This window comes from Carassius auratus, chromosome 24 (assembly GCF_003368295.1).
Source record: "Carassius auratus strain Wakin chromosome 24, ASM336829v1, whole genome shotgun sequence".
NCBI lineage: Eukaryota > Metazoa > Chordata > Actinopteri > Cypriniformes > Cyprinidae > Carassius > Carassius auratus.
This window is the reverse complement of record NC_039266.1, coordinates 14,016,458-14,044,454: the sequence shown is the minus strand read 5'-3', so window position 1 is coordinate 14,044,454 and position 27,997 is coordinate 14,016,458. Positions and strand designations below refer to the sequence as shown.

The following is a 27,997-nucleotide window of genomic DNA, read 5'->3' as shown; positions in this document are numbered from 1 at the left end:
ACAAGAGCGCTGCTAAACTACCACGGGAACCGCCAAAATAGCCCTTCATGTTGAGGGAAGCGTTGCTTGTAGTGTATAAATAAAGACACACTGGCTGAGTGGAGCCAAAGGAACTATGGTCTAACCATCTCAAAGAAGTCAACAAAACTGCAAGTTTTGAGCAGTGTAGAGCAGAGCTTGTAGTTTCTCTGATCACTCATTCTTTGAGTGTGGTTCCAGTGTGTTTCTGCCTGCACGGCTGCTGCTACTTAGCCATGATGAGAAGAAACACCACCTAGTCTCGTCAAACTTTACTTCTATTCCTTTACTTAGTTTTCTTTTATGTTTGAGAGTTTTGTGTATTGAGTTAAATTTTCTAACACTATGTCTCCGAGTCTGACTTCGAGTGCCCGTTCAACTTCAACCAGCCCACAACTCCACATCATCAGCCAACGCCCAACCACGGGCTTCCCAAGACGTCAGTCCAACGACTACTGAACTTCCAGCCAATCAGCAACCTCGGTAAAAAACCCTTTTCAGCGACAACAAAGGGAACCCTCTTTATACAGGCAATGCAAGTAACACACCTCCAGTCTCACATCTGTAATGGTGTATCTAATATAATTTTAACCTCATTGAGGAACTCAGTGCAAGAGTTAATTAAGTGATTAATGTCTGTTCATGTCTATGCAATTTCACGTATTGCTGTAACTTGGGATTTCACATTTTAATTCTCTTAAACTCATTCTTCCCTAACTTTCTATCTTCCTGCAACTTGTGTGAATGTGTGAGTGTGTGTGCTTATGTGTTAGATTAGTTTATATGTCTTAGATGTATCTAATAAAGCCTTATTTATATTGAAAAGAGTAGTGGTATTGTGTTTTGTGCTTACAAGTTAATGTCTCTGCCGATCTTGTTACTGTGCTAATTGACAGTGTTTTCACTATACTTTGGATATTAATATCCATTGCAGAGTTGATGCTATACGGCTCGTTCAATGAATCGCTGGCCGTTTCAGTGATCAGCCGAGAAACAGTGATTCTGATCAAATTCCCTTTAAAATCACAAATGATTCCCTTTGAGCTAAATTGACCTGCTTCCCTTAAAGTTGTCAGTTATAAACATCAAAATTAAAAGAAATAAACATTTGAAATATATCATTATGTGTGTTATGAATGAATATAATATACAAGTTTCACTTTTTGAATGGAATTAGTGAAATAAATCAACTTTTTGTTGATAATCTAATTGTATGACCAGCACCTGTACCAAACTGTTTTTTTTTTTGTTTTTTTTTTCTTAAACTGCATAAACGCGTTGTATTATACCAAATACACAAAATAATGTTCTTTTTAGCAACATCATATGACCCTTTTAAAATAGCATAATAGGGCACATAAGAAGTGCAGTGGAGTATTGAAAAATATTTTCTTCCCCTGAATGTTTCTTTGTGCAGCAGTACATCTGATCTCTGTTTGCACGTGATGTGCATGTGAATGCACACCTTTCAGCAATTTACCAAAGCAATATTTTCAAAATATTGTTAAAACCCAGTCATTTGTAAAGCAATACATGCAACCAGGATTCATGTCCAGATTTCAGAACAGGTTCAAGTTTCCACCCTGCTGATCAACAGAAAGCTGTTTGGTTTGAAATTCACTTCTGTGTGAGCTGTGCTTCATGTATAATTACACTATTGAAAAAAGACCTTTTCTTGCCTGCAAAATATAAAATATAAAGACACATTTTCTAATTTATTTATTTTTTTCCATTGGAAAGGAGTAGCTTGGACATTCTGTTTAACATTGGGGTGTCACAGAGAAAAATAAATACATAAATACAGGTCCTTCTCAAAAAATTATCATATTGTGATAAAGTTCATTATTTTCCATAATGTAATGATAAAAATTAAACTTTCATATATTTTAGATTCATTGCACACCAGCTGAAATATTTCAGGTCTTTTATTGTTTTAATACTGATGATTTTGGCATACAGCTCATGAAAATCTCAAAAAATTAGCATATCATGAAAAGGTTCTCTAAACCTGAGGCTTTTAAAAACTCCTAGCCTGGTTCATTACTCAAAACCGCAATCATGGGTAAGACTGCCGACCTGACTGCTGTCCAGAAGGCCATCATTGACACCCTCAAGCGAGAGGGTAAGACACAGAAAGAAATTTCTGAACGAATAGGCTGTTCCCAGAGTGCTGTATCAAGGCAGCTCAGTGGGAAGTCTGTGGGAAGGAAAAAGTGTGGCAAAAAACGCTGCACAACGAGAAGAGGTGACCGGACCCTGAGGAAGATTGTGGAGAAGGACCGATTCCAGACACTGGGGGACCTGCGGAAGCAGAGGACTGAGTCTGGAGTAGAAACATCCAGAGCCACCGTGCACAGGCGTGTGCAGGAAATGGGCTACAGAGAAGCAGCACTGGACTGTTGCTCCAAAGTACTTTTTTCGGATGAAAGCAAATTTTGCATGTCATTCGGAAATCAAGGTGCCAGAGTCTGGAGGAAGACTAGGGAGAAGGAAATGCCAAAATGCCTGAAGTACAGTGTCAAGTACCCACAGTCAGTGATGCTCTGGGGTGCCATGTCAGCTGCTGGTGTTGGTCCACTGTGTTTTATCAAGGGCAGGGTCAATGCAGCTAGTTATCAGGAGATTTTGGAGCACTTCATGCTTCCATCTGCTGAAAAGCTTTATGGAGATGAAGATTTCATTTTCAGCATGACCTGGCACCTGCTCACAGTGACAAAACCACCGGTAAATGGTTTACTGACCATGGTATCACTGTGCTCAATTGGCCTGCCAACTCTCCTGACCTGAACTCCATAGTGAATCTTTGTGATATTGTGAAGAGAAAGTTGAGAGACGCAAGACCCAACACTCTGGATGAGCTTAAGGCCGCTATCGAAGCATCCTGGGCCTCCATAACACCTCAGCAGTGCCACAGGCTGATTACCTCCATGCCACGCCGCATTGAAGCAGTCATTTCTACAAAAGGATTACCAACCAAGTATTGAGTGCATAACTGAACATAATTATTTGAAGGTTGAATTTTTTTGTATTAAAAACACTTTTCTTTTATTGATCGGATTTTTTTAGATTTTGGTGCAAAATAGTTTTGAGATTTTGGGTTTTCATGAGCTGTATGCCAAAATCATCAGTATTAAAACAATAAAAGACCTGAAATATTTCAGTTGGTGTGCAATGAATCAAAAATATATGACATTTTAATTTTTATCATTACATTATGGAAAATAATGAACTTTATCACAATATGCACATTTTTTGAGAAGGACCTGTAAATGGTTTTGCAACATGAATTTACATTTCTGGGTAGCTATTCCTTCTTCCTAGGAGTAGGAGCCCTAACTAGATATTCCAGATGCAAACCCTGAAACTCTGCAGCTCATCAGTGGGTTCATGGAAACCATCTGACTAAGAGAGCTATCGTAAGCTCTGCTTTCTGTGACAACAATCAGAACCTTTTGAGGAGCCAGGCCAATTGCTACTGAAACCATGTCAAACCCAGAAGTGTGTGTGTTTGTAGTGTGTGGGTAACTGAAGGCCTCTCCACCTCTGTACCAGCAGGGCCTAAACTAATCCCTGTCCTGAGGTCCCAGAAAGATGTCACCCTCTGCTTCAAGAAATGTACTCCAGAGAAGCAACCAGGAAAAGACTGGCAGAATCAAAGCCTATGAAGAGCGTCTTTGTCTGGATTGAAGGGACTAATCCCTCCACCAGGGCTACAGGACTGTGACAATGACGATGCTAAATAATTTTTTGCCACATTTTCTATTTCCCAGCCAGAGAGAAGAGAGAGGGTATGTGTAAGAGAGTGAGGGACTTGATTTAAAAAAAATATCCTTATTAATTCAATACAACTTTGGATATTTATATCTATAAAAAAAATTGTAAGCATTAAAATATATATTATATATTTTAATGTATATTTAAATATATATTTTCCCTAAATTTGTATATATATATATATATATATATATATATATATATATATATATATATATATATATATATATATACAGTATATATATATATATATATATATATACAGTATATATATATATACAGTATATATATATATATATATATATATATATATATATATATATATATATATATATATATATATATATATATATATATATATCCTCATGAATTAAATTAAAATATTTAAATTAAAAGTCGTGGGCCCCTATACCCCTATAATCGTCACCACCTTTCACCCCTCTAACAATGGCCCTGTTAACAGCCACGTGGAGCACTTTATGGATGGATGCGCTTTATTGGACTTTATTTTAACTTTTTTTATAAATATAACTGACTGTATTCATGTGAAATAAGAAAGCTGATTATGGTTGTTGCCAGTAATTCTGTGTGTGTTTTTTTAATTCCAGCCCATTTAAACAAGCAATATAATAATATTTGACTTAAATAAAACAACCCAGTATGTTGGGTAAAAACATTTAATCCAACCAGCTGGGTCAAAATAACCAAGCATATGTTCTGGCCAATATTTGCCCAGTGCTGGGTTGCCAAATACATAAAATTGGGTAGTTTTTAACTTAGCATTTTTTGAGTGTATCCACGCAGTGATGCATAACAACAAAATACTATTAGCAGCACTTTAAGACATCAAATAACAAATTGAAATTCACAGAACGTAAAAAGTGTGTATTTTCTGAGTGCTAAGCTGCTATCATATTGACTGATAGATAAAAACATTAAAACTTGTCATCTAAAAAACAATACATGTTTAGGTTTGGTTGATTTGCAGCCCAAGAAACCACTTTTACAATCTGACCACTTTTACAACCACTTTTACAATCTAACCACCCTTCCAATCTGAGTTTATTATTGTACTTTTTTGAAAAAGAAGGGGTACACTGAAATGGTTACTTTTGTAGCTAGAGCAAACATAAGTGTTATGGGTAGTTTTTAACTGTGAAAAAGTTTTACAAATTTTCATTTTCACATGTGCCTCTCACACAACATGCTCAATCCCAGAATGCTACTTAAAGAGAAAAAGGGAGTAAAAGAAAGAGATAACAGTTGGAAAAAGACTAAATAAAAAGTGGAAATATAAAAAGAAATCATGCGTGAATACAAGTATTTCGATTGACATTATGAAAATGAAATGCATTCCATAAACTTACACTTAAAGAAAGAGCCCAAGCCATGTATGGAAACTAGAATATTATAGACATGGGCCTGTAAGCAGCGACCTTTCTGCCACCAAGTACATCAAGCACCATTAAAGCCAGAACACATTTCATCTTAATCTCGTAGGAAAACCCTGGTAACCATTTACATCAAACTTGCAACAACCCTGAAAGCTAGGGAAAACCCTCTTGTGTACGCACATATCGAGCATCGCATTAGTTCAGTCAGGCCATGTTAGTCACACTTGCATCAGTTGATAGTCAGCTGTTCCTGACGTGTACCATTCCAGTCTTGACACCTACCACCTGCGGTCTATTTAAATTCCCATTATTCAATGTCTCTTCCATCGCATTGCAATTAACTGATCGCACTGCTGCTTGCAAATCAAACTGTTGCATCGGTTCTTGCAAATCAAACTTTTGCAGTTTGTTTCAGAACATCTGAAATCCACATCTAAGATAAGTGAATGCTTTTTATTCCATATCGCTGTGTATGTTGCCAGGTGGTTAACATGGTTTTGCATCGGTTGCAGAAACAAATATTAAGCATTTTTGCAGCAGCATTTATACATCTGTGTTCATACACCTGGAGCAATACGCAGCTAGAGCATGCAATCGTCCTAAAGACACGCCGATAAAGCCGTGAGAACAGGGTTAAACAAGACCAGCTTTCTCGTGTAAGCCTTTCAACGGGGATTCGCTGTATTTAGCGGCGAAATATCAAAGTAACTTGTGTTTATTTCTAAGTTTGATGTCACATTACCTGTGTGAGTGTTTCAGATGCACGCAGCTTCAAAAGCAGGCATTTATCGCTTCTTCATCCAGATTCAAAGATTCGGTGGACCACATGAGACGTTATCTAATCCATTGTGGTGTTTACATGTGCTCGTGCTTCGATTTTGGGACATAAGTGGCTACGATGACATGCAAATTACCAGAGAGAGAAGGAAAACAAAAAACAAAAACAAAAACACGGGGTTGCATCAATAATTTTAATAGCTGCTCGCACTTGCTTGGAATTAACAGACTAATATTGAACCTCTAGTGTTCATTCGTGTGCTCATCATGTGGCCTGAACACGATCACATACACACTAAGGCCATCTTCTATCGTACCACTGGTGTGGTCGGGGTTATTAAGTATACCCACTTGTTTTGTTACTTCGCAAAATCTGTAATTTACTATCATGAATCGTTTCCCTTTAATGGTGTACCATACAGTTGTGAAACTAGTGGTTCTTTGTTGTAATTGGTGCATTATCAGTTCTGTCATCTCACATTTCCCTGCCCATCATCTACTGAGTGCGCGTGTCCGCTGCAGCAAGAGAACTCCGCTCAAATGTAATCGGGTGCACCGTGCCATTTCTGGTCCGGTTGAGTGAGAGCTGATCGCCGAAGCGAGGGAATTCTCCCCCACTTTAGTGTGAGGCGGTGCTACGCACTGCATCCGCCAGCTGAATGCAAGAGCAGAGTCTCCCGCACAGTGCCGTGTTTGCGCAACAATGTAAAGTGATAAACCGCTTCATCCATTCAGATGTTACACAGAATTATAGATACTATCATGTCCTGTGACACATGAGAACATTAAAGGTTCTGTAATGTTGCTGGCTGACAACATCCAGAATAATGTTAATGGAATAAAGAAGAAAACTGGAATACACCAATGTATGTCAATTCAGCAAGGGGAAATAACTGTAGCCTAAGACCTTCTTTAATGCAGCTCTGAAATTAATTGTATTATGATAAAAAAGAAAAGAAAAAAAAAGGTAAATTTAAATGGTAAATACATGATTCTCACCAAGTTTTGTTAAAACATGAATCACGAGGGGGCAGCTAATGAAACCAGATGTGCTTGCAATGAGCTATCTTACAACATTTACAAATGGGTTTATGAACCTGTAATAATTCATACAATGACAGGCAAATTGGTCAAGTATTTTTATTGAGCTATTCACTATCATAGGCTGCATCCGAAAAATGCTGCCTTCGGAGGTCGCATTCCAAGGTAGGCAGGCTTCAAGGCACGTCCGAAATCAATGTCAGCTTCATTTCCTGCCTCCTGAGATGACTTCATCTGGCCGGTTTTCGAAGGCAGCATAGATGTATCCTTCGCTGCCTTTGATATCCCACAATCCTGTGCGTTCCATTGTGTGACAGTTAAGCCAAAAAAAATAAAGATTGCGTCTGAAAAGTTGCGGTCCGTGGTCAGTTTGTGTGTAAATGTATGTTTCTGAACGTTTTCCACTTATGTAATTTCTAGCGAGAAATTAATATTGCAGTAATGAAATATCCACTTCATTATAACCAAAGCTCTCTATATTTTGCTGTAGATCATTAAACCATTACTCCGCCTTAGAAGCCTGTCCGAAATCCGTTTCATGAAGTGCCTTCAGGAAAAAACGCTGCCTGCAAAGTCATTGACTGATTAGAGAGCAAGCCAGCAAGTGGAATTTTATCATCTTTGTCCACTATTTCCCAGTCTCTACTGTAATGTCAGTGTCTTACTAATCACTGAATGCACAGCATTGCTGAAATCACATTCCCATTCTGATAACTGACTATTGATGTGATTACATGGGTACAAGTAATCAGTTTAACATATTTACATGGGAGGATTTTAACTTAGTTCGGTTATAGAAGGTTATCCTACCTATTACCTTTTCGGTTTAGGCATTTTTATTCTGACGGAGGTGTTCTATGGAGCATTTTCATTTATACTGGACGCCATTCTAAAGGGTGCATGCTTCCCCGTGGACTACCACCCTCCATTATGCAACCTACAGCATTAATGCATATTACATGTTCCTCATGCCAAAGCTAGGCCTGGGCGAAAAATCGATTGAATGAATTAATTCAAATTTGTTGTTACAGGCGATTTAAAAAATAAGTAAATCGAGTTTTGTATAATGGCACATTTTTGGCTCCCCGGAGCTTCCGTAGCGTTAGTTTCACAGTCAACAAGCGACAACAACAACATCATAGCACACACGAAACAGCAAGCGACAACATGGCTAACGGTGAGAGTTGGAAGTTTGTTCCCAAGAAAGGAATAAAATCATCTGTTGTTTGGAACTGGTATGGGTTTGCTGCGACAGACGTGGAGCAAGAGACCCCACGCTGCCTAAAGCCCATCGCAGTCAAAAGCAGCAGCACCAATCGAATATGAAAATGGGGGTTACAATTATCTAGCTTTTGATTAGGGCTGCTCCGATCACGATCGGCCAAACGTTAATACGCATCTCGTCAGTAAAGCCGGTTTTCTAATCAGCGGTAAATTCCCTCAGATGTGCATGATTTCAAATTGAGAATTTACCGCTGATTAGAAAACCGGCTTTACTGACGAGATACGCATTAACGATTGGTCGATCGTGATCGGAGCAGCCCTACTTTTAATTAAATAAAAAGTTGTCTGCTGTTTGTACTTATTGCTTTCCTTAAGTAGGGGGGGAAATCGGAAAAAAATCGGAAATTGAATTAAAAAAAATTAATCTGAGATTTAATTTTTAGGCCATATTGCCCAGCCCTAGCCAAAGCAAGGGGTCATATGTATCACATGTTTGCTTAAAGGGGGGCTACAATGGTGTTTCATGAATTCAGAGTTGTTCAGTGTTAAAGAGATGGATTTCCATGCTAAACATTGCCAATTTCAGACGAGTGGAGAAATCTTATTTCTGGGTGGTACAAGTTTCTGTAGTTTTTTCGATGATGAATCTATGACGTAGACGATGGTGATAAGTGAATATATGTTATGGAAACAAGACAAATCAGTATTATAGCTCCGCCCACAGCATGCCTCCAGGAGCTTGGTTTTCCAGAGAGAATCGGAAGCTGTATTTTTGTTTTGCAGATACGACCAGGCTGGGGACTTTTGGAGATGGGGATTCATACTGCTTTGTGGGTACTCGGGATTGGCATGATATTTAAGCATTTTAAGAATCATGCTTGTTGCACATCCTCAGTTGCTTAACATGGGGTGACGCTTCCCCCTTTGTGATTTTTACAGCATGGTAGATACATAAAATTGGATATAAAACAGCATGTTAGACTTAAATTCAATGATATACAAACTGCCATCGTATTAGGCTGCTGCTGCTGCTAGGGGTGTATGCTTCCCCCATACAGTTCTCTCAAATATTTTGCATAAGCAGCTAAGCAACATGCTTGTTGTATACTTCTCTCAGAGTTTGGGTGATGCTTCCCTCATAAATATAGTATCAAGCTACATTTCTCATTGCTGGTCATTCAAATTGCATTAGTTGTGTTGAAGAGTTTTGGCATATGGGTGTTTTGGGGGTTTGTCTTGCTGCTCTCCCCGCTCTGTCCAAGCATGTGTGCATGGACAGGCGTGTGGAGTGTTGCCCAGAACATAACCGTACCGCCAACACTAACTGTATTGTCATAAATATACTTGACGGAAGTGGTCCTGATTGAAATCGAGCATCGCGTTAGTTCAGTTAGGCCATGTTAGTCACGCTTGCATCAGCTGATAGTCAGCTGTTCCTGACGTGTACCAATCCAGTCTTGACACCTATCACCTGCGGTCTATTTAAATTCACATTATTCAGTGTCTCTTCCATCGCATTGCTGCTTGCAATTAACTCCCTCCTCCAACCACAACTCCACCAACTGAACCTGTAATCCGAACTAACTTATTCTTTTTTTACAGTGTCTTCATTGGAAGCAGTCTCTGTGACATTTTGTTTACAACTCATGTAATTGTGAATTGTAGTTATATATGCTTATAATGGTTCTGTTCTGTACCCCAGGGGGGTTTGTCTTGCTGCTCTCCCTGCTCTGTCCAAGCATGGCTGCTTGGACAGGCGTGTGGAGTGTTGCCCAGAACATAACCATACCGCCAACACTAACTGTATGCAATTATAATTGTCATAAATATACTTGAAGGAAGTGGTCCTGATTGAAATGACAGTTAACTGAAGCAAGAATTTATAGTTTATAAAGTTATAAATATGGATGTTTTTCTTACACAAATGCATCGCTTCACTTCAGAAAGCCTTTATTAATATAATTAAAATAATTTATTAATTTAATTAATATAATTCATAATTCGTTTTTATAGCTTGTTTCATAAGATAAATAAAAGGTGACTTGACTTAACTTAACTTGACAGGAAGCCAGAACCAGATTTGTCCTACCAAAATGCTGAGATCAACCAATGAACAGAGTGCAAATGATTGGGCATATGTATACTAGTGAAAAAGAGAAGAGTGGTGGTTGGATCTCAAGGGAGGTGGAGAACAGCAGGACAGAGTCTCGATTATGAGTCCCATGAAGTGATCAATGATTTCATTAATAAGACGGATCATATGACTGTCACCAAACTGACATTGGTATGAGAAATTATCCTGCAGCACATTTACCAAACCCTTCCACTTGGGAATATCGGAATAACCCCCCATACACACACACACATATCCACACATCTATTCAATAATTCCCTGTTTGTGTAACAGCCCTGCACAAAATGGAGAAAAAAGGGGGGCAGGCCAGCAGGATGGGAAAAAATGAAAAGAACGTCAGAATGAACAGCTCTGAGAGGGGGAGAAACAGGAAGAGGAAAGGAAAAAATCCATTTTGAGGCCCCATTTTCAATTAGGCTCCACAAGCTGTTATCACAGGTGTCGCAGAATAGGGCCGAGTGAAGGAGAGTGGCTGCTGCTATCCGCCTGCTGAAATGAACCCTTATCTGAACGCCACAAAGATGGGCTGGGACAGACTATCTGTAAATTACTTTCCGGCCATGATGCTAACAGGAACTTTATTTCTGTCAGATGACATTCTCCTCTATTTGCTACTGATCATTTAAATGGCTGCCTAAAAAAAAGGGATGTCAACTCTGCCTCTCTATTTCTGTTCACTTGGGCTCTCTTTTCATCTATTTGATTGGCCCATCTTTTTTTTTTCTTGTGTTATAAAGGCTTATTGCAATCTTAGAATATTCCTGAACTAATTTCTGTTTAAAAAAAAAAAAAAAAAAAAAAAAAAAAACTTTAAAGGGGTCAAATGATATGATTAAATTTTTTCCTTTCTCTTTGGAATGTTACAAGCTCTTAGTGCATAAAGAAGATCTGTAAAGTTGCAAAGACTAAAGTCTCAAATCCAAAGAGGTATTTATAAAATGTCTCATTCTAACATGACCCCCTCTATGTCCCTATGTGGGAAGATTTGCATAACAGTGCCCAAATGTTCACTCAAAGAAAGAAGGCATAACTTTTATTCTCTCTGGTGCCACTGCTGCCATGTCTTGTAGTCATGGAATGTTTTTTGTTGTGAAAATGAACCTACTTGTTTGGTCTTCCAAAAGAGGACACGACTAGAAAATCAGTGATTAAGTTGTATTTCAACACTGCTACAGAAAAATCCAACCTTAAATATTCAGATGTGTGCTGGGCATTTTATAGAGGATGAGTACTGTTTCCTGAACCAGTAGCCTGGAATGCATCTGTGGCACAATGGCTGTTTCTATAAATTGGGGCCATTCAAACAAAGACAGTCTGGCACTTCTGACTCACAGCCTGTAAGTACATTATTTATATTTAAATAATTTGCCAATGATGATTCAAATGCCAGTTTTGCCCAGTGTAGAGTAGGCTTGTTTGTTGTTTCTCAGATCGCAAATGCAGATATGGTTTTATGTTTACGCAGTGTGATACGCAACTCGTATATAAGTCATTATAATCAGTAATAACTGGATGCCACAAATGGCTCATTTGTAATGGGTTTTATTGGTTCCCTTTCAAGGGAACTTCAAACTGCGTCCTCTAGGGATCGCTTTGGGGAACACCTCCTCGTGACCCTTGTCTGAAGCATACATTGAAAAAAACACCAACTTGTTGGCTGGCGACAGCATCTGACGTCACTACTGGCACGACTATAAATAAGCACCGGGAGAGCACGTCATCATTTTCTTCATCTTCACTGACTGTTTTGTTTGAAGCGTGCATCTGAAAGAACCGGTAAGGGGTGCTCTTTCTCTGTTTATCATGGCGACAACTAGCAAGCATTTAGACGATGTGTGCATCCGTGTTGGCGTTATTTTACACCCGATGACACACGCAATCTTTGTGTCATTTGTTTGGGTGAAGAGCACGCACGCGATGTCTTTGAGGAGGCAATCTGTCTGCATTGTGAGCGTTTTTTCAATGGAAAAAGCTCTACTGTCGTTCGTCTCTTTTGAAAGAAAAGGGGGAAAAAAGGCAGCCATCTGCTTCCCGCGGCTCAGGACCTGTCTGCGCTGAGGCGTGGAAGAGTATGAGCTCGTGAGAATACAGATGGGTCTGTCTGAATGGTTTAAAGAGGGACTTTCCCTTTCATGCTTGTAAAAAACCCTGCTGGGTTTTTACCCAGGAAAAGCAGGAGATATTTAAGGATGGTGAAAAAGCTGAGGCGGAGCCTTCTCAATTCTTCTGCCCTGAGTATGTAGAGCTGTTGGAGGTTATTGAGCAAAAATTACCTTTTGACCATAACCCTCCAGCTCAGGTGAGCCTTTTATTTCTGCATGATCTCCATACAGAGATTAAAAGAAATGAAAGATGACATTTTTTTCTCGCATCCATCGGTTTCGGCATGAAAGTAATCTGCCGACATTGAGGTGATGCACGAAAGCGGCTATGAGGGAATGCCCCCTGTAGAAAGAGCAATTTTTTTATAAACAATTTATATATTTTTATCTGTGATTTTTTTTTTTTCTGCATGGGAAACATCCTCTCTTAAAAATCCCCAAAGGGAACGAGTAGATACCTCGGTATAACTCCGATTCGGAAGAGAACACTGCCTCATCTAGATCATATCCCTTAGGTTCTGCTTACCTCCTTGTGACCCACGATTCCTCTAACCCCTGCCGGCAGGGTGGGGAGGAGCTCGAGTTGTGACACTAGCCTTCTGTGCCCATCTTTGATCCTCAGATTGAGACAAGCCAGTACCCCTATGTTGTTCGGGCTCAGACCTGGACCTTCGTGGAATGAAGGATCTGAAAGCAGCAGAGCGCGCCTTCGTCTCCCTGAACTTCTCAAATCGCCGTCTCATTGGAAATACCGAAAAGCTCAGAGGGCGAAACCTGAGCATCGAGAAGAAAGCATTTTCTTTCCTCCCGATGTCTGCCAGGTTCATCCACAGATGTCGCTCCACTGCCACCATGGTCACCATAGTCCTGCCCATGGCAGAGGCGGCCTGCTTGGTAGCACGGAGAGAGATCCGTGGTGCGGCGCAGCTCAGCTATCTGATCAGAAAAAGGCCCCTGCCTCTGTCCAGGTCTCTTAGCAGATCAGTCTGATATGCTTGAAGCACCAGCATTGTGTGTAATAAAGCCACAGCCTGACCTGCTACTGCGTATGACTTTAAGCGAGGTGATTTTCTGAAGGGGCTTAAATCGCAAGGAGGGAGAAAAACTGAAAGTGTAATTGAAGTTCTTTTCGGGGTTATCAGGAGAAAATGACTCAAAACGCGTATCCGCGTTAATCGACTTCAGAGGGTTAACCCTCTGGAGTCTAAGAGGTTATCAGGAGAAAATAGCCTCATAATGCATATATGCGTTAATCGACTTCAGAGGGTTAACTTTTGCTTTTATCCTCCCCTTCCTAATTTCCCTGTAACCACCAGCTCTCCACCTGATCGAGGTTAGGTGAAAACCTCTCGCATAACAGTCTCCTATGCTGGACCTATAATGTTTTTATGGTTCTATGTTCATAGCAACCACTTGACTGATGGTCCAGATCACAGGGTTCTGAGGGAGCCTCCTTGATCATCAGGCCTGGCACAGCACTGCAGGGAATTTCATGGATGTCCGGCCAGGTCACCCCGAGGGGTCTCCTGGCCGCTTAGGGGTGCTGTCGCATCTAGCGGAAAGTGGAGGTGGGAGTTACAGAAGTCTTCTTGTAAATTGTATATGATGCTCCCCTCGCCCGAGGTTTGTAAAATTGAGCTTGCCTCTCCCGTGAGATTCAGCGCCTCTGCGATGCTTAGAAACCTTTAAGTACACACGCTAAGCTTTGTGTACTTTCTCAAAAGTGAAAGTGAAAGTGAAGTGACATTCAGCCAAGTATGGTGACCCATACTCAGAATTTGTGCTCTGCATTTAACCCATCGGAAATGCAGACACACAGAGCAGTGAACACAAACACACACACACACTGTGAGCACACACCCGGAGCAGTGGGCAGCCATTTATGCTGCGGCGCCCGGGGAGCAGTTGAGGGTTCGATGCCCTGCTCAAGGGCACCTAAGTCGTGGTATTGAAGGTGGAGAGAGAGCTGTTCATGCACTACCTCCACCCACAATTCCGTCCGGCCCGAGACTAGAACTCACAACCTTTCGATTGGGAGTCCAACCCTCTAACCATTAGGCCACGACTTCCCCAAAGGAGCATGCATTCCCATACCGGGAGTCGAACCCGGGCCGCCTGGGTGAAAACCAGGAATCCTAACCGCTAGACCACATGGTGGTCAGTGTGCACATTCTCATGGTAATTTAGCAGCGTTCCCCTTTTTCCAAAAAAGGGTTGCCTATGAGCGCGCTACTCTGAGCTCACAGTTCTCCTCTAATTTTTTTTCCCCAGAGCGCTCCAGTATTGTTTCCATAGATCGAGTTGATGACTCTCAATTATACTGTTTTGAGATGCAATATTCCATCTAGGAGCTGCTCTATCAGAGTGCCACGAGAGCCCCTCCTTAGAATAGTATTTGAAAATCCATGCTATGGTAAGTGTGCAAGTGAAGTCTTTGTACACTTTCCGAAATCCATACTGTGGTAAGTTCGCACGCAAGTATTCTGCATTCTTTCTAAAATCCTATATGGTGAGGGCTTCGCGTGGTTGCTTTGTGCCCTTTCTTGAGTTGGTAAAAGCCCCATTCATCTTGGGCGCCACTCCACCAATGTATCCTCGGATATCTAGCTAAACAGGGTGTTTCTACTATAGAACTGTCGAGACAGCTCTTTCAGCAAGCTTATGCGCAAGCTAGCGGTAGCCTCTGTGTGACAGGCAAAACTTGCTAGGTTCTTAGCCGTATCCCTTTAAAGGAATCTTTCCTGATTCCAAGCCTTCAGCTCTACCCTGGGTCGAGGCCCTAGCAATTAAGTTGGGTATGTAGCTTAGGCCTTTTGGCCGAAAGGGGTACTGTCACAGACAGCCGTCTAAACGTCCCAGGGGCAACTCCCATGGAAATGGTAGAGTTGGTACTTAGTGCTCGCCATGATTCTGGCCTGCATTCCCATCAGCATGGCGGCATGGGTATACTGTTCCCCAAAGCGACCCCAAGAGGACGCAGTTCGAAGTTCCCTCAAAAGGGAACTGTCTCAGGTTACGTATGTAACCATAGTTCCCTGAGTAGGGAACGAGACACTGCGTCCTCTAGCTCCCTGCCATGCTTCGGACGCAAGCTTCAGATGAAGAAGATTATGACGTCCTCTCCCAGTGCTCACTTATAGTTGCGCAAGATCCAGTTCCTAATGTAGATCTGTTACTGTTATTAAACACAACCAATGACATGAACAACAATGAACCAACACATGACTGCAAACACAAGGAGAATAAGTAGGGCAGGTAATGAGGGAAACAATTGGGACAATTGAAACAATAATGAGACAACAAGAAGGGTGGGGTCAGACAATGAGACAGGACAGCTCATGGCACCAACAAACACACAACATGCCATGCGCTCACACAAAACAAAGTGTCCTTTGGGGGCCATCTAGGGCACACCAGCAAAATACTGTGACCCCCTCCCTTAAGGAGCAGATTCCAGATGCTCCACCAATTGTCAAAGTAATCTAGGGGGAGGGCACAGCAGGTGGAGGAGAGAACCACCAATTAAGAGGAACTGAAGTGGATACCACTGAAGTGGATATGTAGCAGAAGCCACCACTACGGGAGGAACTGAAGTAGGCTCTAAAGTCTCCTGGAATGGAGCGGATTGTGGAGTGGACTCTGAAGTCTCCCAGACAGGAGTGGGCTCTGGAGTGGACTCTGAAGGCTCCTGGACTAGAGCAGATTCATGAATGAACTCTGAAAGCTCCCGGACTAGAGCAGGCTAGAGAGCCCACTAGAGAGTGGACTCTGTGGGCTCCCAAAATGGAGTGGGTTCTGAGGCAGGCTCCTGGGACAACAAGTCAGGAAGCTTAGGTGGGACCAGCAAAGTGGAGAGCATAGGTGGGACCGGCAGGGCAAGGAGCTTGGTTGGAGCCGGCAAAGTAAGGTGCCTAGGTGGAGCCGGCAGGGCAAGGATCATGGGTGGGGCCGGCAAGGCCAGGATCATGGGTGAGACAGCGGGCTGCTATGTAATCTCTGGGACCAGTAGAGTCAGATCATCTTGTACCACCAGACTAGGGACCACCAGAGTAAGGTCCTCCAGGACCACTTGACTTAGGACCACAGAAGTCAAGTCCTCCAGGACCACTGCACCTGGGACCACAGGAGTCAGGTCCTCCAGGACACCGGGGACTTGGAATCATCAGAGTCGGATCCTCCAGGACCACTGGACTTGGGACCACAGAAGTCGAGTCCTCCAGGATAGCCAGACTTGGGACCACCAGAGTCAGGTCCACCAGAACTTGAGATCACCAACCATGGCAATGGAATCGGTGCTCTCCTCCAAGAAAGAATTGACCCGGAGGGAATAGGCAAAGGCTGGGAAGTGGGAAGAAGAGGGAGAGGAAGCCACTCCTCCTGGAGCAGTTGCCTCTCCATTCCATGGCAACAGTAGTCAACCACCTCCCAGTAAGTCCAGTTTTCTAAATCCCCCTGCTCCTCCCAATCAAAAGGGTCATCCAGTCCAGACAGGAAGCAGCGGATGATGGTAACCTCCTTAAAACCCAATCCCTCAATAGCATCAAGGAGACTCTGACCAAATATCCCAAAAGGACAGTTGTTCTGGTGGCATAATTACGATCTTCTTGCCAGTGACTGGTCTTGAGAGGCTGCTTCCTGCATGACAGGAGCTGGGAACAAAAATAAACCCATACTAGCACTGGCTGACTGCTGGGTTCCAAGCTGGTTGGTTGGTTTTGTCATGAGTATCAGACAGGAGCCAAATCCAAGACAGCCAGGCTAGCACAAAAAAAGGACTTTTATTAAACAAAGACAAAAAAAAAATTAAAAAAAATAGGGCAAAAATGTACTGGCACACATGAAAAGCCAGCAGAACCACAACCATCGACATGGGTGACAACGAACCAACACAGGATTTGCAAACACAAGGAGGATACAGTAAGCAGGGCAGGTAATGTGGGACAACAGCTGGGACAACTGAAACAATAATGAAATAACAAGAAGGGTGGGGTCAGACAATGAGACAGGAGAGCACATGGCACCAACAAACACACTACAAGCCATGTGCCCACAGAAAACACAGTGTCCTCTGGTGGCCATCTAGGGCACACCAGTAGAATGTCTTGACAAGTGTTATATAAAATTATTTATGTCAATGTACTTATACATTTTTGATTATTAGTAGCCTCAGGTTTGACAAGTTTCAAAGAGGCTTCCTCAGCCCATGGTTTACACTGAACACTTCTCAAGTTGAACAGTTCTCAAAAAACATGAGTGGAAACAATTTGCCTGACAAAGTTTTCCCTCCTTTTGTCCTCTGTTTGTCCTTGCTTTCTTCACTTCGGTCCCTCGATTCTTTGTGATTCCTTCGTTCTTATTCAATTCATCACTCTGGCATCCGTGAAACAGTATGGCAAACCAAAGACACCAAAACGATTTTGCACTCTCATTATCAATGTCCCTCAGTCCTCTCTCTCACTCTGAATGGCAGGTACATTTTTGTCACTTTCTCTTTTTTAATTAATAAATAATCCCATGATGATCAGGTTCATTCAGTTGAAGCACATGAACATCTCTCTCTCCCTCGCACGGTCCATGCAGCAACAATAGAATCAGAGGACTCTGTGGTCCACCTGCCTAGCAAATGATGTGAGTTGAGGAGGAGGCAAGCCCCCCTCCCTTTGCTCCTATCAAAGAGGACCAATCAGGCCATTGTGGCGGCACAGTCGGTTCCTTTGAGCTATCAGGCTGTGGGAGCCGGTCCAAAGATGAATGCTTTGCAGGCCTGTGCCAATCTTTAGCTAACCATGTGGGAATGCTCCCTATCAACCCTGGACAATTACAGACTGCAACTAAATTTTTACATAAACTTTTATGTTGTGTGGTGAGAGAAAGTGGAAATAAATAAAAGTATTAAGATAAAGGGGAAGGAAATGAAAAGAGATATTTTCATGCATTTTAGGTTAGTCTATTAAGTATTCTTGTACCCCAATAGGTAAATCACAACCAGTGATGCCGGTTATTCTAATCTGAACACTTTTTTCAGTAACGAGTAATCTAACGCATTAGTATTTCCAAACCAGTAATCAGATTAAAGTTACTTAACCAAGTCACAGTGCGTTACTGTTTTTTTTTTTTTTTTTCATTTTCCTTAATAAAAATATATATTTATTTCTTCTTGCATCTCGGGGAGTGAAGTCACTTTTTCAAGTCACGTTTTCAGCATTCATGAAGTTCACGTCATGTGTATGTGCCACACAGCGACACAAACGTAAACAATGGAGGGAGGGGAGAGATTCGCGTTTTCTAGATGGAGATACAGTCACTATTTTTAGTTTGTGTCAGCTAAAAGACAACATTAAGGTCCATTGTACACTCTGTGCTGGCGGCGACAATGTGTTATCTAGCTACAAAAACACTACATCGAATTTGAAAAATCATTTGGATTCGCAGCACTGCATAGTCAAATTTATAGAGCAAGTCACACAAGCTGGACTTCGGCGCAAAACCAGTAAGTGGGGGAGAGTTGAAGAAGTTAGTCGGGCAGTTTGTTGTGGAGGAAATGCCATTAAATATGGTTGACTCGCCTTCATTTCATGTCATAATAAACAAGATCCCTACCACTGTCAATGCCGCACTGCCTCACAGAACAGCTTTTTTATTCTTACATGGAGGAGTATTCAGTGATGTAGAGAAATCTAATATTTTTTATTAAATAATGTATTAATGTTAAGTCAAGAAGGGCTGCCTTTTTTTTTGTAAAAACATGTATTTTTTTCAGGAAATAGTTTTTAAGTTCAACTTTGTCAGCAGATAGATTGTGGATGTTACTGTTAAAAATACACTTGCAATAAAGTGAGTGTTGGCAAAACTGGTTGTCATTTTTATGTTGTCGGCAGCTGCTGATTGTAACTAATAAAGTAACTTGTAAAGTAATTAGTTACTTTTAAAATCAAGTAATCTGTAAAGTAACTAAGTTACTTTTTAAATCAAGTAATCTGTAAAGTAACTAAGTTACTTTTTCAAAGTAACTGTGGCAACACTGATCACAACTCACAGCACCAAGGCCAAGGGTTTGATTTTACCACATACTTGGAGGTCTCTTTCACATACTGACATGTGCAAATTTTATTTGTGAAAAAATAATAATTATGTATGTTTAGTTATTTTTTTAATCATTTACATACTTAAAAAATAATAATAATAATAATAATAATAATTAATAAAAATATTTCTCCCTTAAAATTAAACTTTGGTTTTCTTTAATACCTACAAGCCACTCTTTCTCAAAATCATTGTCATCAAGATTGTATTTCACTCTTTTCTTTTTTATTAACTCCATCTCCACATTCTTACTGTATTATTTGTAGTTTCCCCTTCTGCAGATCCTTTGGACAAGCCTAAACTGATCTAAGATCAGTTTCAGCATTTAGCCAATACAGGGTTTGTCAAAGAGGTGGGACAATTGGCCACTGCCACCGTTGTGGCTTTTCACAATTGCCTTTTGTTAGTCTTGAGGGGGCGGCCTGGGAGACATGGGTTAAAGTTGACTGGGGTTTAGGTTACATCAGATAAGAGGTTACGAGTATTGGAAGACCAATAGAATGCAGGGGAATTATAACCACACCAGGAATGTGTAAGCTATATAATGGCTATGGTAAGGACCTTTGGGGAGAAGGTCTAGGGTCCGTTGTGATAGATGGCTCATTATGGAAGCTTGTGGTCAGGACTGCTTACTGGAATCAGAGCATATATATATATATATATATATATATATATATATATATATATATATATATATATATATATATATATATATATATAGATAGATAGATAGATATAGATATATATATAGATATATAGATATATATAGATATATATGGACAATACAGAACGGACCCTAGACCTGCTCCAACACCACACAGTATATATATATATACTGTGTGGTGTTGGAGCAGGTCTATATCTTCCCCACCATTGAAATGTCAATTTTGTTGCAGTAATAGTACAAACACATCATGAAGCATAAAGGTCTTTGCCAGGATTTTAGGCTACCTGAAAGTATGGAGCATGTGTAAAGCTGGGCAAGGCTTTCTTCCTCTGGCCACAAATTTCAAATTAAGAATAAATGTTTGCAATTGACTTTCGTTGCTTTCTTTCTGTATATAATTTACTGTTTGATAATACTGTTTGTATTAGTATTTGTAGTCATATTAATAACTTAAAATGTTTATTAAATTCTGGTGCTTGCCTAAAAAGATGTGTTTATGATGTATGTATTCAATAGATTACACCTGGGGTCAGCAACATGTGGCATGTGTGCCAACTTTGGCATGGAGAGGGATAATCACTGGCACAAAAATAATAGTGAAAACACTATTTGCTTTAACAAGCGCTAGTCAATGTCAAAATTATAGAGCTGGACAATTAAATCAAATTAGGTGGGGTTTAGTGTTCACAAAAGCAAAGCATAAATTCCCCAAAAAAATTGCTAATCATTTTATGATAGAAATGTTTAATCACCAGAGAACAATGTTTAATGACACAGAACAGTGATGAAACTGTTTGCCCTGTCACACACACACATACAGTTGTGTTCAGTAGGGTCACACTCTAAATATGTTATTCACAATCTAATTTAAGCATTTAAGTAAAGAATCTTTCAGGATTTTGCAAAGTTGAAAAACAATGTATGAAAAAAAGCATTCATTAAAAGTGAACCCCTGGGTCTCTAACCTTGAGTGTGGGACTGAATCCTGTATAGATGAGCACTGCAGCAAACTTTCCTAGACAACCCTTATGTTTGCTTTTTCCAAAACAGTAAAGACTTATCCACCATCTATGTTCATTCCCTCCAAACCCCAAGCCCCCACCTTTAATTGATGAAGGAGAGCTTGCCATCTGGGAATGACTAACATTGAGAGAGAGAAAGTGGGGGAGGTGGGGGGTTCAGAACTCATAACAACAAATTATGATGGCCTGTTCCACAAAAAAGGAAATTTTTTTCTGACTTCCTGCCATATCACCAGAGGCTTTCATATGGAGTGGTTCAGAAAAAATAAGATCACTAATCAACCAAGACAAACACCCACACAACATTTGTGCAACATTTTGTGTGGAGAGAAATGTTTATTTTAACACTAATGCTAATGCCATTTTAAGGTTTATGAGATTTTCAGAGAACCCAAGCTGTTTATAGTTTCTAGTAGGCCCAAACTAGTCATTCTCTGGTCAGAGCTGGTCTAGATGCACAATCAACTAGACTACGAGGTGGTATGCCTGGTTTTGAACTGGTAGACCCTCTTGGTCAAGCTGGTTAGAGTTGGTAGACTACTTCAAACTAGCAATAACACTTTAGTCACTTTAAAGTTAAATTGTGAATTGGCAGTTAGTAAAAGTGCATTTAGTTATATCTAAAATTTATGTAAATTCATTTTATCTGAATGAATTTGCAAATAACACAATTGCAAAATGATGCAATAATGACTGTTTTCAATCAGGTTTCCCACACACTCCTACTGGTCAGTCAAAAAGATATCCCCAGCCCCAACTTACATAATTGATTCAGTTGTTCCTGTGTCAAGTTGGTCAGGATTCACAAAACAGAGCAATGTTTGATAAAATCGACACAAATTACTCCTTTAAACACTTTAAACAGAGCATCAATAGAGAACAGAAATTAAAGCTTAAGAAGCAATCAGAAGAAAATAGAGGTTTAAATGTAAAAAAGTTGTACCGTTGGAGGTAGTGCTGGAGGCCACTGCCTTTTCACTGATGCCATTTTAAGGTTTATGAGATTTTCAGAGAACCCAAGCTGTTTATAGTTTTTAGTAGGCCCAAACTAGTCATTCTCTGGTCAGAGCTGGTCTAGATGCACAATCAACTAGACTACGAGGTGGTATGCCTGGTTTTGAACTGGTAGACCCTCTTGGTCAAGCTGGTTAGAGTTGGTAGACTACTTCAAACTAGCAATAACACTTTAGTCACTTTAAAGTTAAATTGTGAATTGGCAATTAGTAAAAGTGCATTTAGTTATATCTAAAATTAATGTAAATTCTTTTTATCTGAATGAATTTGCAAATAACACAATTGCAAAATGATGCAATAATGACTGTTTTCAATCAGGTTTCCCACACACTCCTACTGGTCAGTCAAAAAGATATCCCCAGCCCCAACTTACATAATTGATTCAGTTGTTCCTGTGTCAAGTTGTTCAGGATTCACAAAACAGAGCAATGTTTGATAAAATCGACACAAATTACTCCTTTAAACACTTTAAACAGAGCTTCAATAGAGAACAGAAATTAAAGCTTAAGAAGCAATCAGAAGAAAATAGAGGTTTAAATGTAAAAAAGTTGTACCATTGGAGGTAGTGCTGGAGGCCACTGCCTTTTCACTGATTTCTGTACGGGTGGGCACGCTCTTGGTGGCTACAGTGGTCTCCACTCTCTTTTTCTTCTCTGCTGCAGAACTGGTCTGTGACTGGGTTTCCATGACAACTGTGCATTCCTCAGTACCTCATCAAGATAGGATACCTGAGGGGTCACATAAGGAAGAGGTCAATAGTGGGAGATACAAAAATAAATAAATAAATAATTACATTATTAAGAAATAAAACACATTTAAAAACAATCAATCAATCAGTCCATACACTAAACATGACTGTGTTTTTCCAGCTTTCCAGTTCCATAAAGAAACCTTATTTTCTATTTGACAACATATGAAAATAACAATTACTTATAAATATTTTAAGATGAAATAAAAAACGCACAAAAAAAAAAAAAAAAAAAAAAATCAGCTATAATTATTAGAAAACACAGCTATTCAAGTTCGGTGTTCTTGAATGGAATGTAACTATGCTGAATGAGGAGAAAGTTTGTACAGGGTTTCTGCAGGGTTTAATCAGTCAAATTTAAGACTTTTTAAGACCTTTTTATTACTATTAGGATTTGAATTTATGACCTACACGAATTACGATAAATAACTTCAGTCATTAAAATTCCTTTCAAAAGTCTTTATTTTATTATTGACTTTCTTTGAAAGTAACAAGTTTTATTATTTAAAGAGTTATTTTATTATTTCTTAAGATTTAATCTAAGATTTAATTTCTTAAGAACTTAGAGTTAAACTCAGTCAGAGTTAAACTGTCAGAACAAATTCGTGTTGATAATGTCATAACTTTGACAGATTGTACATAATGGATTAACCAAAACTACAGACAACTGTTATTATGACAATATTAACACTATCATCAATACTTTGTTGAACAATTACCATGCAATGCTTCATTTTGTTCAGACTGTGTGAAAAGGTTGCATTAGCAATTCAGAAAAAAAAAACAAAAAACAAAAACAAAACAATGCATGGTGCTTTATAAGGAGCTGAATAATTTTTGTTCCCAATTTTATATATATATATATATATATATATATATATATATATATATATATATATATATATATATAGAGAGAGATATATATAGAGATATATATAGATATATATAGATATAGATAGATAGATAAAACATTTATATTTATCTATTTCACTAGTAGTTCACTGTATGAAGATTCTTTGGGTATAATATATCACAGTTTGCTTATACTCATTTACATAAATGTATTAGTGTCCTGTACCTACTAGTAAAATATGTACAGTGGGGCTCGAAAGTTTGGGCACCCCTTGCAGAATCTGTGAAAATATGAGTAATTTTCAAAAAATAAGAGAGATCATACTAAATGCATGTTATTTTTTATTTAGTACTGTCCTGAGTAAGATATTGTACATAAAAGATATTAACATTTAGTCCACAAGACAAAAAAATTGCTGAAATTATTAAAATAACCCCCTTAAAAGTTTGGGAACCCTTGGTTCTTAATACTGTGTTCTGTTACCTGATGATCCAGGACTGAGGACATTTGAGGGACTCATACACAACTATTAAAAAAGATTCAAACATTCAATGATGCTCCAGAAGGAAACAAGATGCATTAAGAGCTGGGGGGTGAAAACTTTTGGAATTTGAAGATCAAGGTAAATTGTACTTAATTCGTGTACCGGGAAAACATACAAGTATCTTCTGTTGCTTACGAAGGGCAGAACTAAATGGAAAAAAAATTACATTTCGACAAAATAAGACAAATTTGGCCATCTTCATTGTGTTCAAAAGTTTCACCCCCCAGCTCTTAATGCATCTTGTTTCCTTCTGGAGCATCAGTGAATGTTTGAATCTTTTTTAATAGTTGTGTTGGAGTGCCTCAGTTGTCCTTAGTGTGAAAAGATTTATCTCAAAATCATAAAGTCACTGCTGGAAAGGGTTCAAATATGCAAAATTGCTGGAAAACTGAAGAATCTGCAGGACCTTAAATATTTTTCTGAAGAACGCTGCTCAGTTTAACTGTTCAGAACAAACAAGGGACAAGGGCACAACCATCACAAAACAGAAAAACCATCGTGGATCATCAGGTGACCACACACAGTACTAAGAACCAAGGGTGCCCAAACTTTCGAGCCCCACTGTATATCAAAAATTATATCTGGAGTCTGGATAATTTTTGGTTTGACTGTGCATAAATTCTTGTAAAAAAATAGAAAGTAATGCGGTCAAGAGCAGTGAGTAATTTTTCTTTCATTTTCTTGGATTAACATTACAGCAGCTAGTAGCTAAATTAGGCGCGATCACTTTAAGAGACGATGAACGCATCTTTTTCCTCAACTGTTTACTTTCACTTAAGAAATAACTGACAAATAATTGAAAAAAAAAAAATCGAGCATACTTTCCAAGGCGGGTATTTGACATATTTTGTATGTATTTGTCAGCACAAGAGCAAAAAGAAGCAAACACACACAGCGAACACAGCGCGCGAGTAACCAGCTACTCAGTTCAGCTTTTACGCGTCTTGTGTTTGGATGCTTGATACCGTTTAGCGACGGGCTTGAGCCAGCTACTAAACACACCATCTTCGAGCCATAGATCTTTAAAGGTACATTTTCCCACTGTGATAGACAGGATGATTTCAATTAAGCTAAGCAGTGACTCAGTATGATACAGTATGTTCGGAGTTCGCGCGGGTTTCTGTGAAAGTCTTTCTGACAAGTCTGTTTGCTGCCGCGTGGACCTTGTAGTTCCGGAACGCTGTGATACCAGTGTGATTTTTTTATGCCTTAAATTCTTATTGTTAAATTTATGACTTTTTATGGCCCCACGGAAACCCTGTATGTACAAAAACAGTTAACTTTGTTAAGGGATATTTCTCAACAGCCACTAGAGTGTGTGTTGACAAAATTTATAAAAAATCCTGGTTTAATATATATCGGGTAAGTTACTTTAAAAACGTAATTAATTACTAGTTACTAATTACATCAACAGTGTAATTAGATTACTGTGCAAATTACGCTCTCCAAAAATTATTTAATCACTTATTACTAATAGCTTTCTAAATCCTATATCAAAGTTAATGAATGATACATGGACAGACATGAAACTGTTCTTTTAATTCTTTCAAATAAGTAATAACTACATAAATTACTCGGGTCAAACTTTAGATTAGGGTCCAATTCTCGCTGTTAACTAAGTATTTACTATGAACTAACAATACGTTTGCCTCAATATACTCCTAATTACTGCTTCATAAAACTTAATAAAGTAGTTGTTGACAATTAAGTTTAAGAACTGGTTAGAAATTGGGTAGGATTAAGGTCTTAGAATAAGGTCTTGCAGAATAAGACATTAATATATGCTTTTTAAATATCCCAGTAATATTCATGCTAATAACCAATTAGTTAATATTGAGAAGTGGACACTAAATTGTTACCAATGTTTTTATTAACTCACCAAAGTATTTAAAGTGAGAAAGGTACATAAAAAGCATGAATTTTAAGATTAGATTACTTTTATAATCTTATAATCTTATATACTTTTAGATGTTAAATCCACTATTGTATTATATATAAATGTTCTACATTCTATACACAGTACTAAGTTAAGTTACATAAGCACCTTTAATTAAACCCTACTTTACTTTTTCAAGGAATATTTAATCAAATTACAGTAACTAATTACTTCGAAACTAGTTACACAAATAGTTCCTCTTCTGACTATTATTAATTCCTCATTGTCATTACACTGTTAGCAATTGATGTAATTTTACAATATATTTGACAACAATACACTGTATTCATGGTTTTTATTGTAAATGCAAATGCATGATGGGAAATTGATGGACAGTCCTGTAATATTATTGTAACTACACTGTAGAAGCATTATTTTACAGACACCACAAAGCATTGTGGGATAGCATTAAAACTGGTACTTTCATATTCTGTCTAACATAAAAAGTCCAGTTTTCTTAACCTTAAAATAAACTTTTTAAAAGGTATGATGTTTCTCAAACATTCTTTCAACTTAATTTTGATTTAAAAATTCAACATTCTAGGAAAGTTGATTTGTAACATTCCAAGAACATAAAAAGGTCCAGTTTCCATATTAGTATAATGTTATTTTAAGGTTAGTAAAATGTTCCTGCAACATTCTCTCAGTCATTCAAACACCTGCTGTGATCAAGCAAGAAAGAAAGAGAAATAAGAACACAAACTACAACTTTCTTCAGCCACAGTCTTAGGTGCACTGACGATACAAGACTTAAAATCTCTCAAGATCTGAATAAACAACTCCACAAACAGCATTACCAGCTTCACTTGTAGTAATACTAACCAGAATGATTTTATTTCTGTCATGCATCTACAGAAGTTCTTATTGATAATTCACAGAGGTTAAGATGTTTATGTTTTAATTAAAATGTTTTTTGAGATCACCATCATAGAGATCAAGGTTTGCTTCAGTTGTGCTCTAGACCCTCAACGTTTGCTGCAATACTTTTTTTCTGCAGTTACAGTTGTTTTCAGAAAACATTTCTGCATATATAAAGCAGATCAACAAGTCTGTTTTAAAAGCAACCAACTGACTGCACTAAAATGGTTTAAAAGACCCAACCAATATAAAAATTAATAATTTGAAACACTGTTGTGATTCATACACTGATGTTTAACAGTGAATAAATATGGTTTATGCTAACTTTTTGCAAAAAACATGTTTTAGATTATTTATACACTCACATACATCAACATTTGGCGTATTAAACACAACAATGGTTACATGTTTCATGCCAGCATACAAAACATGTTCATGGCTCCCAGCATGCATTGCTGCTTTTTTTTTCGGGATTGTCACCACTGTTGAGGATTGAACGACAACAATACAAAATACAACATTTTATTGTATTAATGCTACTGTAATTTTATTGTGTTAAATCAACAGTATATTTCTTGTATAATGTTTGCTGTAAATTCACGGCAATTAGTTGCTAGGAGTTTCCTGTAAAAATACAATACATTTTTAACAGTGTAGGATATGTTACCAAAACCTTCAAACTGGCTGTTATTAAGCCTCTCATTAAAAAAACACAACTTGACACCAAAGAACTAGTTAATTATAGACTCATCTCGAATCTCCCTTTTCTGTCCAAGATACTAGAATAGGTAGTATCCTCGCAATTATA

The 27,997-nt window shown here is 38.9% G+C and overlaps 1 protein-coding gene and 1 non-coding gene across 6 annotated transcripts in view; both read right to left on the bottom strand.

Annotated features, from left to right (window-relative positions):
* gli3 (GLI family zinc finger 3) overlaps nt 1-27,997 on the bottom strand; it is a 322,788-nt gene that overhangs the window by 249,308 nt on the left and 45,483 nt on the right. For all 5 annotated transcript variants that reach the window (XM_026201156.1, XM_026201154.1, XM_026201153.1 and 2 more), the window contains one exon: nt 22,805-22,978. In XM_026201156.1, coding sequence (XP_026056941.1) covers nt 22,805-22,937 — 133 coding nt within the window. In that variant the 5' untranslated portion in view covers nt 22,938-22,978. The remainder of the gene's footprint in view (nt 1-22,804; nt 22,979-27,997) is intronic.
* On the bottom strand, nt 14,550-14,621 carry trnae-uuc (transfer RNA glutamic acid (anticodon UUC)). The gene has a single exon. It is a non-coding gene; the product is annotated as a tRNA-Glu (tRNA).